The sequence below is a fragment of the Fragaria vesca genome, linkage group LG6 (genome assembly GCF_000184155.1).
Source record: "Fragaria vesca subsp. vesca linkage group LG6, FraVesHawaii_1.0, whole genome shotgun sequence".
NCBI lineage: Eukaryota > Viridiplantae > Streptophyta > Magnoliopsida > Rosales > Rosaceae > Fragaria > Fragaria vesca.
Genome location: NC_020496.1, coordinates 32,534,426 through 32,548,127, shown reverse-complemented (window position 1 = coordinate 32,548,127; position 13,702 = coordinate 32,534,426). Strand labels below are relative to the sequence as shown.

Sequence of the window (13,702 nt, the reverse complement as noted above, 5' to 3'; positions counted from 1 at the left end):
TGAATAAGAGGAAATCCAGTTTATTGGTTGAACCAAATTGTAAGGCAACAACTATGTGCAACACATGCATGTTTTTCATTCGTAGAGTTTACTTTGAACCTGTCCAAGTCAATTAAGCAGTATAACTAATCCTTGAGAGAATATATTGATTGGTGTAATACATCCAAAACCACAGAGATGACTAGGTCTTACTTCTTTTTATTTTGATTTATGCATATCATCAGCATATGCGTGATCATAAGTTGGTATCAGAATCATGGGAGTCCTTCTAGCGAAGACTTTTAAGTTGAGGACCAGTTAAAGACTTTTCGGTTTATAGTTTAAAAGACCTATTTTTCGATCACATTTTGACATCTCATCCATTCAGTTTTTAGGTTTATATGAGTAGATCATTTCTCCAAATTTTCAAGCAAATTGGTGTTTGTTAAGATAATAAACTATATAATTAATGGACAAACCAAATCTGTCAAATATGAACCGTTTAAGTTCATAATTGATAAATCACACTTATGAATGCCTTGACAATTTTCAATATAGTTGAAAATTTAGAGAAATAATCTATTCATAAATACATATAAATTGAACGGTCAAGATGTGGATATAAGATTGAAATGTGAGATAAGCCAAAAAGTCATCAACTTGGGTCCTCAACATGCTATATTAAACAACTAGTAATAAGTTTGAAACGTTCCCTTCGAAGCTTGCCTAGTTGAGCTTCTCCTATGATAGTCATCAACTCCTCTCAGAATGATTTATATAATTCGGTGAAAGTAACACTAATATATGTCTTATGCATCAAGTTAATTTAGCATTGAAGTTTCTTGCACGTAGCAAGTAAAAGACAAACAAAAAACAAAGAAAGATAAGCATTGGAGACAAGTAGACTGTACGTAGCAAAGAGTTTATCGATGAAGTTCAGGTATAACTGATGTTCAAATCAAACTCACCATGCAGCCATTTTTGTTGAAATCTTCACATTTTGATTTGAATTCACCTATTATGATTTATACATTAACCAAGCTATAACCCTTCTTGGTAGTAAAGAATAAGACCTTGTAGTTTGTCTATTATGGCTTCACAAGCCAGGAACCAGGAGCAGCCTCACTTTGTCCTGATGCCACTCATGGCACAAGGGCATATGATCCCCATGATAGACATGGCTAGGCTCTTCGCAGAGCGCGGTGTGATGGTTAGCTTAGTCACCACTCCATACAATGCCTCAAGATTTGAGTCATGCATTTCTCGAGCAAGAGATCAATCCAGGCTTCCAATATCCATTGTGAAAATCCCATTTCCAAGCCAAGAAGTGGGACTTCCAATGGAGAGTGAGAGTCTTGACACTTTACCATCTCGAACTCTGTTGAGGAGGTTTTTTAAGGCTCTTAGCATGCTGCAGGAACCACTAGAAAAGTACCTTGAAGACCAGAAGATTAAGCCATGGTGCATAATCTCGGACAAGGCCCTCTCGTGGACTTCAAAAACAGCTCAGAAGTTCAACATTCCAAGGATTGTTTTCCATGGAATGTGCTGCTTCTCACTGCTGAGCTCTCACAATATCAAACTCCATAATGCCCACACTTCTGTTGCTTCTGACTTTGAACCTTTTGTGGTGCCAGGGTTGCCCCACAGGATTGAGATCACTAAGGCTCAGCTACCAGGAGCATTTGTCCCGCAACCCGATTTGGATGATTTCAGGGAAAAGAATAAAGAGGCTGAAGCAAAATGTTATGGTGTGGTGGTGAATAGCTTTAATGCACTTGAACATGGGTGTGCTGAGGAGTTGGAGAAGGTGCTTGATAAAAAGGTTTGGTGCATTGGACCAGTTTATTTATGCAACAAGAGAAATTCAGATAGGATTTCTAGAGGTAACAAATCATCAATTGATGAGACACAATGCTTGCAATGGCTGGAATCAATGGAACCAAGGTCTGTCATCTATGCTTGTCTTGGTAGCCTTTGTAGACTAGTCCCAGCACAACTGATGGAGCTTGGACTAGGCTTAGAAGCATCAGGAAAACCCTTTATCTGGGTAGTCAAAACATGTGCAGAGTATGAAGAATTGGAGAAGTGGTTAGTGGAGGAGAGGTTTGAGGAAAGGATCAAAGGAAGAGGCCTTTTGATAAAAGGTTGGGCTCCCCAAGTTCTTATTCTCTCAAGTCCAGCAATTGGAGGGTTCTTAACTCATTGTGGTTGGAACTCCAGCATAGAAGGGGCATGTTCTGGTGTGCCAATGATCACATGGCCTCTATTCGCCGAGCAATTCCTAAACGAAAAAATGATCGTGGAGGTTTTAAAGATCGGTGTTCGGGTTGGTGTGGAGATTCCTGTTAGATGGGGGGATGAAGAGAAAGTTGGAGTGTTGGTGAAGAAAGATGGGGTCAAGAGAGCAATAGAAGCACTAATGGATGGAGGTGAAGAAGGAGAAAAGAGAAGAAACAGAGCAAGAGAAATTAAAGAGAAGGGTAGAAGAGCCATGGAAAAAGGAGGGTCATCTCACTCAAATATTTCTACTTTGATTAAAGATGTTATGGAGTTGCATGAATTCACCCAAAACAAAGGTCAGAAGCTGTAACTTGAGCATTATTGAAAAATCATAGTATTTGCAGATCTTTGTTGCAGATTCAGCTTGAACATGGATACAACCATACAAGCAAGAGTCCCCTTAAACAGTTTCAATTGTACATATTAGTTTCCTCTACTTTAACATAATATCTTGTTGTTATATATGAACTTCAATTCACTACCGAACGGTTTGTGGCATGTATCATCTGAATTACGAGTACTGTGTTTCTTTCTCTTTTTACTGTTTCTTTTTTCTTCTTAATTTATATTTCTGTTGGTTCTGTATATAACAAATAATCAAATCCCAACTGCTAGTCTGTAGTCAGTATGTACCCATCCTTCATTCAAGAGTTCAGACAGTCAACAAAACTTGAAATAAACAAGGAATAGTGATATCTGATGAAATATAGTTAATCACTTAATCTGATTGTTTGCAGCAGATGACAACATGATCACATGCAGCTACCAAACACCTATTCATAAATTGACAGAGAACAAACAACAGTAATTAAGTTGATGCATAATATGCTCGATAACAGAGATTACAGTAAATCCTCACAATCAAAAGGTTGATAGTAATCCTAGTCGCTAGGAAGCATTTTCCTTTTTATTTTAAACGATAATGTTACGTTACGAGATTGTCAATCAAATATCGGTATATGACACGCTTGCGTGAGAGAACAGTACAAATACTAGCTAGTAACTAGTAAGTATAAGTAAAGTGATCATTATAGTAATCTTCATGAAGATTGAAGAGTGGAGTATATGACAGCCATATACCCCCATCAATGTAGGAAACATCCAAAAAGGGTGCAGCTTCAGATTCATTGAGCTGCTTTGAATATGAGACCCTATTTGTATTATTTGCTCCTGGTCCTGTGCACTCGTACTCCCCATAAAACACTTTCCTGCATTCAAAAACAGTTTTATAATTAGTAAAAGTGTGAAACAAAAAATAAGCAGTTGAAGCCAAACTACAACAAATGGTCCTTGGATATTGTCCATGATAGTCTGATATTGTGCTTCAAGAACAATAATGATTTTTGTGAATTTGGTGGACGGAAAGAGAGCATGTTTTGCACATGAATTGCCAGAAGTTCATGAGCAACACATTCTCCACCAACCAGACAAAACTAGTCTTGTCCTCAAACTGCACCAACCAGACAGACGGAGATGAAAAAGTTGCAGTGAGGGGAGCAACCACGTACTCATCTCTAGAAGAATCACTCCAGTCATTCCAACCATCTGAAGCAACAACATCAGACATGTATGTTCTGGAGAACACCACAGTGGCATAAGCTCCCCAAGCTCGACCAAGCCACACCTTCCCACTTCCTCCAATGCTGCAATTCACAAAGGAATACCCACTTTGCTCCTGCATCGATTTCCTTCCTTGTGCTGTGATGGCTCCACTTATCCTACCCTTCAGTAGAATCCCATCTTTCACTGGATTTGCTATGGAATTAATTGTGCACCCCTGTGTTACAAAATAGCATATGTGACAGTGTGACACCCCCCAACAAAGCATTTTCTTTGATATGAAAAATAAGGTGGCAAGGCCTGTAAGCCTATTTTCAATCCATAGTGTTGTACCTCATATAGTGATCTAGCACTTCCGAAAATGAAATCAATGGATCCTTGAATGAAACATTCTCTAAAGTAATGTCTTCCGCGGTCATCGTTGAGTGTGTCTTGCGCACCATAGAAACCACATCCATAGAATGCAGCCTGATCTCCAGTAACTCGAAGTGCCACTGCTTGTGCTCCGATTCTGCCTTCTGATGGTGGCGGGGCTGTGTTCTTCTCAATGAAATTTAATCAACCAAATGGAATATAACATCAGAAACATTGAAGTATCAGACAGTTGGATTTTCTTTACCTTAAAGCTAATGTTGTAGGCAGTGAAACTGGGAGCAAATATAGAAACAGAAGCGCTTCGGCCAGTCCCTCCAGAAGAATTGGCAGAGTCATTCCAAGCTATGGCGGTGTTGAGATAACCCTGACCTTGAAATATCAAATTGGTCTTGCTAGCATTAACCGTCACCTTCTCCCTGCCATTATGAGATCATCATAAATATTGTTACTTTGTTAGCAAAGTAGATCCACAGAACTCTTCTCTTTTACTAGCTAGATAGTCTAACATGTCTAACATGTTACGTTATTAGCAAAACCATTAATCCAGACAATTAATTGATCAGGGACAGTCTTGCTTAAATTTGTAGTCTAGATGTGACAAGACTCGTATTCATATTACCTGTAAGTACCTGCATCGATTATGATAAGAGTCCTATTAGTGCTAAGCTCAGGAGCAGCATCTACTGCCTTTTGCACACTACTAAAGTTTGTGCAACCATTTAAGCCAACAGTCAAAACAAGTAACACATTGAATTCCGATATGAGCCTCGATTTCCATATTTTCACATCGCAATTTATCCTCTGCTGCTGTTGATGGTGTCTGGAGACTCTGGACACAATGCTTCTCACGATTGACAATAAGGTCTCACCACTTTGCTTGAAAAAACCATCAAAACTGGCAACATTGAAGCCGCTTTGCACATAATCGGAGAAAACAGAAGTTGAGGGAAGAGATGAGAAGCTGTGGAGTGCAAAGGTAATGGACACAAGTGCAATGGCAAATGCAGATAACCAAAAGAAGAGTGTTGTTTTGGTTCTCATGGTTAAGAGTTTGAGTACAATTAGCAGTGGTGTTTTATGTAAATTCGAGTAGAGAAGTGAGATAGCGCTTGTGGAAATTGGGTCATGTAAAGTGGGTGTGTTGTATTTGACGTGGGAGTTAAGAGTTGTATGGGATTTTATATGATGTTTGTATGTTGGAGATGATTACATGGTCTGAGATAGAAGGATGGGAAGGAATGGAGATTGGAAATTGCATACGCTAAGCTAGCGATGGGGAAAAAATCAAAGGGATTATGTTCATGATGAAAGCATTTGAAAAATGGTATAAGCTTAAAAGGTGTGTGTGTGTGTGTGCATGCCATTTTCAAATGTTTTGGTGGTGATGACAGTCTTTACTTGAACTTCAATTTTAATCTTTTGAAAATTTTAAACTGATTCTGGTTATTTTAAGCAATTGGGTATGGGCGGTGACATGAACTCGCTTGACTTGATCAGTTGATCATAGATCCTCCAGAAGAGAAGCTAACTTCAAATTTGTGGCACCACCCCAACACAACATTAGGTACAGAAAGTGCACCACTAGCACCTTCGGTCCTTATCCTGGTGACCAAAATTATAAGTGCACTAACTCATTTCTACTTTCTTGAGGTATTTTGTATGCGCATGTGCACGAGAATAAGAGGAAGAGTGCCAATTTCATCCCACCCAACAGCCACCATGCACGGTTCAGGAGAACCATGCCAATTCGGAGGAGCAAAACCCTCCTATCGCAAAGAAAGGACGACTAGGTGACACTGATTTTGGCATTCTAAGAAAATCCCTGTAATCAGCTGGTCGCAATGACAACGATCTAGACTATCATTACTGGACATAACAGCATGACAAACCTGCCAATTCCAGATCCTAATAATTTCATTCCAAAACATATCAACACAAGGATTGAGAGACGTTAACGCTGCGTTTAGATGAGAGTTTTTTTTAATTCTTGATAAATTCTAAAATGATGGAATTTAAATATCAATCAATTGAAATTCTGTTAATTATAATTTATATTGTTTGGTTATGTATATTTGAGATTTGAAGTGTGATTGATTAAGAAAGTTAAAAAAAAATATAAAAAATAAAATTTTAAAAACCTTATTTTGGAAATGAAAATTGAATCCTGTAAAGAAATTTGTAAATGACACCTATTTTTGATGAAATTCAAGTGAGGAATTTAATCAATGAATTCTTCGTTTTCAACTCCATCAAAATTTAAAATTCTCTATCTAATAACACCAAACAAGGAAATTGACTTTTAAGAATTATGAAATCTTTATTTTGAATTAAATTTCAGGGAATTTTCCTGCATCCAAACACAACATAAAGGGCCATCCATACTCCAAATATTTGCCTGGGTGTAAATTCTACAAAAGTGAAATCTCTGGAGCACATTTCCAACACCCTAATAACTTCCATCACGAGTTCACGACTTTGATTTAACAAAGCACTCTGGAACAGTTTCTGATAGGGTATATACTGTATTAATCTATCGATGGATTATCAAACAAATCACAGATCTGCTGGAAATTGATAAAATTCTACATTTTTTTTTAATAAGAAATCCTATACATTTTTAACGTCTGCTCTTATTTCATCACTAATTTATTCACAACTAACATATATAATAAATTCTGTCCACTCATCCAGCACCAATTTAGTAATCCATTACCATGAAACTTAATACCACCACAAGTATTATCCAATACCTGCTAGCTAGTAGGTCACTTGAAATTTTGAACCCTTGGATGCATGGAACAATATGTAAGCCCCTTAGGCCTTTCTGAAGCTAAAGAATAAATAGATTAAAAAATAAGCCGAAGGTCAATGAATATGTTGATATGAACAACAGAGACACAGCTCGAAGGAAGAACAGCAGAGGCTTGACAATTCCAATTCATAAAATTTTACAACCATGAACTGGAAGCAGAGAGCTGGCAAATAATTAACATCAGCGAACATAGAGCATAAGCAAAAATCTATCATGCTGTATTTACAAGTCGACATTCAGGAACCTTTTTATGCAGCATTGATGTTCCTTTGAAGGTAATCATTTGGTAGCAAGTCCGTCTGTAGTTGATAAGCTGCAGGCAAAGGAATACACCAAAATGTTAGCCAGTCAAATCAAGGCAAACAGAATATACCCATCCGCTCGAGACGAGTCAGACCTGGTCTGGATCTATCTTTGTAAAACCAAATTTTTCCGTCCATATGGATTCTGCTTCTGGGGCAGCTGGCAGCACAAGGTTCTTCACACTCAAGAAGGCTAGCAGCTTCTCAATGCAGGAAAACAATGATTGGAAGTAGCCCTGTGCATTCAAGAAATTAAAGTTCAACTGGTATCGAATACTCTTTTTGCAGGTGATTAATTATGTGGAGGACAGAGAACACAACAGAAATTCAGGAAAGAGAGGAAGGCGTGGAGGAACAAGTAATGGCTTTGAGTATAACTTAGTAGACGTGGAAACTAACAACAACAAAAAAAAGGTACATTTAGTCTCACCTTGCCATGATTACCACTACTTGTTGCGACTAAAGGAAGCTCAGCAACTTCTTGACCAAAAACACGAATAATTGCAGCTGATACGACAGTTGAGCTGTAGAATCATCATATTAGTTTTATCAATCATAAGACAAGTAAACACAGTCAAAGCTCAGAAATTATACAACTGATTCTTACTTGACCATTAGAATTGCACAGTACATCCCCCCATATTCTTGACTCCTAACATTCCTTCTGAGAGAGAGAAAGAGAGAGATTGTTAGCAAATAACGAATTAAAATGTACCAACTTAAGGCAGCATAAATTATCTACAACAGAACATTAAATTGAATGATTACCCATAAACCATGGCAGGAATGAGATCACGCCCTGATTCGGCATCAATTATTGGATCAAAGCAATCCTGAAACAAAGACATGAGAGAACGCATTAAATGCCACCATGATTATGGTCCCTTTCATGACAGTAACAAGTACCAAAATGCTCCGGTATGCAACTGACAAATTATCAATACAAATCCAGTGCATAAAAGCATAGTATATTCAACAATCATACTTGTGAACTTCTTATTTTCACTCATAAATAAGAAAAACTATAAAATTCAAGCTTGACCACCAGCTCAGGCATCTCAACCTTATAAGAAGAGAGGTCGACACTTACATGGAAGATAGCAACAGCCTTTGAAAGCAATAACCGAGATTCCTGAGAAGCCATTTTTCCACTGATAAGTCTCCATCTGACATCAAAACCATTGACCGTCTCCAAACCGTTTCCCTCATGCTTTTTCTTCATAATATCCAAATGAGATTCTGGGAGCTCTTCAGCTCCCCTTGATAGACACTTTTGCAAAATAGATTGAATTTTACTGCAATCTGTGCAACAAAACCATTTCCCCTTTGGCAATTCCTGTCAAAGAAGTGTCATCAACACTTTCAATCTAGAGAGTATATTTTTTAGGTAATGAAGATTATTAAGTTATCAGGTGCGCCTACCTTCAAGTTTGCCATTTTATGTTTCTTCAAACAGCCAACATGATATTCCTTCTCACACTGGCAAAAGAAAAGAAGAATACCATCTAGTTACTTGAAAAAAAAAACACAGCAGTAGCATTTATTGTAAGAAACCAAATGCGCAAAAATGACCAAGGTAATTACCTGATCACAAAGAATAATAGTACGTGGACCAAATCCTGATTTGCTAAAATCATACCCCCTGTACACGTGAACAAAGTATATAAACAATATCAATTAAAAGCACAAAGAGAACTTATCAAACTGCCCATACTCTGCAGCAAAATAATAAAGCTAACAAAATAATTTTCTAATTATTACCTACATAATACACATCCAGTAAGTTCAGCTTCGATGTCTTTGACAATACGGATGCATCTTTGTGTTATCTGTTCAATAGGATCAATTCCTTCAACCCTTCCGGCAGCGACAGCATTTTCATTATGTTCCACAAACTTCTCCCTTTGAAACATATTCTGGCAAAACTTACAGTACCAGTCACCACGAGGGACACCTGATAGAGATGCACAATCTGCATGGAGCGAACATTCAACAGAATTCATTCAAGACAGATATAGCAAAATCTTCTAAGAAAGTGAACCAATAAGTTTGTCATCATGACTACTCACAAAAACTTAAACTAATTTACAAATGCCAGTGCGCAAAGAATTCAACAGAAATTTAATGCAAGGCAGATATAGAAATGTCTCAGAAAGGGAAACCAACAAAACATTCTCATGACTGCCCCCAAAATTAAAGTAAATAAGTAAATAAATATCTACAAAATACCAGTGAAATGAATTAAAAATTTACCCCGTAACACTATATTTAGTAGACAACAAAATAAAGCAACAAATTTGTGTAGTGTCCGAAACTTATATCCTTGCAGTGTTATAAAGGGATTGCAAACAAAGCATTTCCACTTTCTCCCTTTCTTTAACAGCTTTCAAAGGCTCCTATTAACCACCTTTCTTAGGTAAGAAGAAAATGCAGTTTTGGCTCAACCAGAAGAAATATTACCGAGTCATTGAACGCTAAAAACAATTTAAGAATATACCTCTGTGGAAGGCCCGAGGGCATCCATCACAAAGAACAAGATTCCCACCATCTGCACAAATGATGCACAAGTCATCATTATCTTTAGCTGAATACTTGCGCCCCCTCGACAAAGATATGGCTAATTCATGGAGAGACACGCCATTGGAGGTATATATGTATGCATAGCTGCCAAATATTACACAATAAAACAAGAAAATTAAGAAAATGTACGAGAAAAATGTGCAAAGTAGCCGTTACAAAAACCATACAGAAACTTACGGTTTTCTACGTGTAGCCCAACCCGCATGAGCTTCAAACTGCGATGGGCTGACCTGCAGAATGATAAAATATGGATGTGTCAAACTTTTGTAAAATACAATTATTTTCAAGCGCAAACAGCAGTCAGAAATACCTCAGTGTTGCAGCAACGGCAAAATATTCCAAAACCCTTTTTATAACCAACTAGCAATTTCTGTACAAAAGATGTGAAGTCATTAAACTGCTATAAGAATAATTAGCATTATAAGTGTGACCAATCTTTTTCTCAACAACCTGTCCACGGGCATAATAAGCCACTTCGCTTCCATCAGGCAATCCACCTTCCTCAAATACCAACTTATGCAGGCGCTGATCTCTTCAGAAAAAATGCGGCCAAAACGTAAATAGGAAACTTATGTCACAAATAAGGAGAAAGGCCTTCACCAAAAATCTGTTTAACCCAAAAGTTATCATAATTAAAACCAATAACAAATAGGAGGGGAAGTGACTTACTTAGTTGTAATCCTCCACTGACTTTTCTTTTGTGACGAAAAATACAATGAAGCAGCACTTGGGGACCTTGAGATCAGAACAGATTTTGACGACCTAAATAAATACAAGCACCTCAAAATCATGAAACGATATACATAGGAATAAGTACAGCAATTGATCAAGTATCAAACATATTTGGAATGTGAAAGGGTATTTAAAGAAACAAAATAAAATAATAAAATAAAGTACAAAAAAATATCAAAGAAAACCTTAGAAGAAGGTTTCTCAAATGATACTTGGTTTAAAAGGGTGGTTTTCTTCATTTGCAATAAATTAAAACGCTAGCAAACATATTGAACCCAAATTATATTATAGGTTCTATTTGGATATGGAACAAAATTAAAAAAGATACCAACTTTGATGTTATCTTCCATCCACTCTTATATTCTGAGCGCATTGGAGAAGCACTTTTTGATGGACTTGAAATCGAAACAGGTGTTGATAACCTGCAGTGCAAGTAGACGATATAACTAAAGGACAGACAAAGCTTTTGAAAGGTTGTAATTCAACAAAATATCGTTATGCACCATTTTCAATATAATTCCAGAAAGAGCAGACATACTTTGTTGTCTTCCAAAGTGAAGCACTCTTGGGAGACTTGGCAATTGCACTATGTGTCAGCTTTGAAATTGCCCTCTTTGGGGACTTTAAAAGTCCACTTTTGGGGGATTTTGAGATCGCACTCCTCGGCGGTCTTAATATGGTACTTTTCGGAGTCTTTGAGATTCCATTTTTTGCAGACTTTGATGTAGCAGTTTTTGGGGAAGCAGGCAACAAAGCTCTGCAATAAGATATATCAAAAGGAATTCAAATATCACTACAATCTGATACACAAATATGAAAAACACAAACAACTGAGTAACAATTCTCTATCTTCACTACAAGAGACCAATCTCATAAAATATACAAAAGTAGCAGTAACAATAATAGTATCACATATGATGCCAGTTTATGAGTCAATGGTCTATAAAGTAGCAGCCTTCATATGTGGCTATTATGTTTGAACTTGCCATATGACCTTGTTGCTAGGTACAAAATTATAATTAAAACTGTCACTCCCAAATAAGCTGATTCAAAAATCCACCAATTTCATTTCACACAAAGCACAAGACTTGAGACCTTCCAAATATATGAAGTTAAAAACCAGCAAAACATGCTTAAATAGTAGTTAATGCCTTTAAATTAGCCACTCCATAAAAGAGAGAGAGAACAAAACTACAAGAAAAGCAATTTTCTTACTTTATTACCTAATAATTGATGTTATAAATAAACTGAACTAACATGTGCATCAGAAGCTTAAATATGAGAATACGTTCTCGTGTCGCTTTTTTTGTAGAAAGCTCGACCAACAAGAAAAAGCCCAGCCAGTTCATTTGCTTGGTGAATGATCTTCGTTTCGCAGGAACAACAAAAACCACCATCTCACTCTTTCCTTTTTTTCGGTGCTAACTTTTTCTTCCCAAGGGGATGGGGTTGGATGTATAATAACCTTTTTCTTGAAAATACCCAGGAACAACTCCTAGGTCAATTAAGAATCACATTTTGGAACCTCATGGGTAAGGATAAAGTAATGGAATTGATAGAGAATTCACAGACCGAAGTAGGATAGGAGAATTGATAAAAGGGAATAGCAATCATACTTAAACAGAGAATTCCATTCGGGTACAACTCTTATTTGAAAGAAGTGAAAAGAATACGATCTTTGTTGTCTAATAGAACAAACATTAATATCTAAAGAACTACAGGGTATCTTTTATATGCAGACAGTTAGAATAGGGGGTATACGATCTTTGTTGTCTAATAGAACAAACATTAATATCTAAAGAACTACAGGGTATCTTTTATATGCAGAATGTTAGAATAGGGGGTGTAAGGAGTGCCAGATGACTGAGAATCATCAGGCAAAAAAAGCAGAGCAGACATAATAAACAGTAAAGAGAAGAGCAAATTAAGATTTTCAGGAAGGACCCCCCTTGATTCTTGGAATTAGTCACTGCCCCAAGTATAATTTCATTTGAGGTAAAGATCAGCAGGGCTAAAAATCCTTACGGGTTGTGTGGTTGGGCCTACGGTATATCATATAAATTGTTACGAGAGGATGCAAGCACCATTGTGCTTGAGATCAGGTACAAGCATATGAAGACAAGGTGCAAAGTAAGGCGTCAAACATGGTAAAACATATAATTGAACACAACCCATTTTACCTGCCACAAAGTAAAGCATAACACAGAATTCCACAGCAAAGGTACTTTGTACCAAATCCCATCTAAGTGTGTTGATTGATAGGAGCAAAGGATGCTGACCTACTTTCCAAATATGAAAGAGCTACATACCTGAGACTTTTACTAGCTTCCTTCGATGGGCTCCATCCAGGATTGTCTGACTCCATGCACGAATAGCAAAGAGATCCATCTTCCACGGCACAATATGGAGGAAAAGACACTAGAAATAATGGAACAAAATAAAAAACAAGACAGATGTTGAAAACAAAATGCTCTAATCAATGTGCTTCAAAATTGTTCAATACAAAAATTAAAAAACTATCAAAACTGACCACTGCATTTTTGACAAGTGAAATATTTGTCTATTGGTGAAGAATTGATGAACTTCTGAATTGTTGCCTCCAATGCATGCAGAGAAGCATTTCTGCACACCTTCAAAAGATCAAGAAGACTCCTTCCATTCGCAAGGCAAATATATTGTGCTGCTCGTCTGTACGTTTTACAAGCATGAATCTCGAATTGAGATGGTGGAATGACCTGCGTAGATTAGCACAATGTAAGTAAATAAATGAATGATAATTGAACTCAGAAAACACTCAGGATGTTAAACAATACTATAGCAACAAATTTACTCACTCTGCAGCCATTGCAAGATACGCAATAACACAAAATCCCTCCATCTCTTATTGTGCCCCGCAGACCAAATGCCTGAAAAGTAGAGTGACCAACTTTCAGCTGAAGAAAAGGTTAAAAATATTGGTCTTCACAGATACACCAACAATCAAACTTGAGGACTCAGAGACGGATTATATCAACTAAATCCACACACACACACACATATATATATATATATATATATATTCTGTAGATCACTACTCAAT

General features: G+C 37.1%; 3 protein-coding genes across 3 annotated transcripts in view; 1 reads left to right on the top strand and 2 right to left on the bottom strand.

Annotated features, from left to right (window-relative positions):
- The first annotated feature begins 962 nt into the window (after positions 1-962).
- LOC101302853 (UDP-glycosyltransferase 73D1-like) lies at positions 963-2,802 on the top strand. The gene has a single exon (XM_004304283.1). The coding sequence runs from the start codon at positions 1,070-1,072 to the stop codon at positions 2,570-2,572; it is 1,503 nt and encodes a 500-aa protein (XP_004304331.1). The 5' UTR covers positions 963-1,069; the 3' UTR covers positions 2,573-2,802.
- A 463-nt stretch (positions 2,803-3,265) lies between these two features.
- On the bottom strand, positions 3,266-5,238 carry LOC101309763 (probable pectinesterase 15-like). Its single transcript, XM_004306128.1, has 6 exons — positions 4,964-5,238; positions 4,817-4,894; positions 4,442-4,613; positions 4,156-4,362; positions 3,771-4,039; positions 3,266-3,470 (listed from the first exon to the last, which is right to left on the bottom strand). The coding sequence occupies exons 1-6, from the start codon at positions 5,236-5,238 to the stop codon at positions 3,266-3,268; spliced, it is 1,206 nt and encodes a 401-aa protein (XP_004306176.1).
- A 1,587-nt stretch (positions 5,239-6,825) lies between these two features.
- LOC101309477 overlaps positions 6,826-13,702 on the bottom strand; it is an 8,061-nt gene continuing 1,184 nt past the window's right edge. The window contains exons 2-20 of the mRNA XM_004306127.1: positions 13,458-13,529; positions 13,154-13,358; positions 12,933-13,041; positions 11,162-11,380; positions 10,956-11,045; positions 10,561-10,653; positions 10,342-10,423; positions 10,202-10,261; positions 10,069-10,121; positions 9,809-9,975; positions 9,073-9,283; positions 8,896-8,953; positions 8,734-8,790; positions 8,402-8,647; positions 8,080-8,144; positions 7,919-7,975; positions 7,742-7,835; positions 7,407-7,547; positions 6,826-7,322 (exon numbers count right to left, since the gene is read on the bottom strand). Of these exons, the coding sequence (XP_004306175.1) occupies positions 7,221-7,322; positions 7,407-7,547; positions 7,742-7,835; positions 7,919-7,975; positions 8,080-8,144; positions 8,402-8,647; positions 8,734-8,790; positions 8,896-8,953; positions 9,073-9,283; positions 9,809-9,975; positions 10,069-10,121; positions 10,202-10,261; positions 10,342-10,423; positions 10,561-10,653; positions 10,956-11,045; positions 11,162-11,380; positions 12,933-13,041; positions 13,154-13,358; positions 13,458-13,529 (2,181 nt within the window). The 3' untranslated portion in view covers positions 6,826-7,220. The remainder of the gene's footprint in view (positions 7,323-7,406; positions 7,548-7,741; positions 7,836-7,918; positions 7,976-8,079; positions 8,145-8,401; positions 8,648-8,733; positions 8,791-8,895; positions 8,954-9,072; positions 9,284-9,808; positions 9,976-10,068; positions 10,122-10,201; positions 10,262-10,341; positions 10,424-10,560; positions 10,654-10,955; positions 11,046-11,161; positions 11,381-12,932; positions 13,042-13,153; positions 13,359-13,457; positions 13,530-13,702) is intronic.

Bases quoted from the DNA above. Each gene is read 5' to 3' on its own strand.
- LOC101302853 (XM_004304283.1), top strand. From the start codon at position 1,070: ATGGCTTCACAAGCCAGGAACCAGGAGCAGCCTCACTTTGTCCTGATG.
- LOC101309763 (XM_004306128.1), bottom strand. From the start codon at position 5,238: ATGAGAACCAAAACAACACTCTTCTTTTGGTTATCTGCATTTGCCATT. The intron at 4,614-4,816 runs GTAATATGAATA...TCATAATGGCAG, and splicing joins ATCGATGCAGGTACTTACAG to GGAGAAGGTGACGGTTAATG. The intron at 3,471-3,770 runs GTACGTGGTTGC...TTTTGAATGCAG, and splicing joins AGTGATTCTTCTAGAGATGA to GAAAGTGTTTTATGGGGAGT.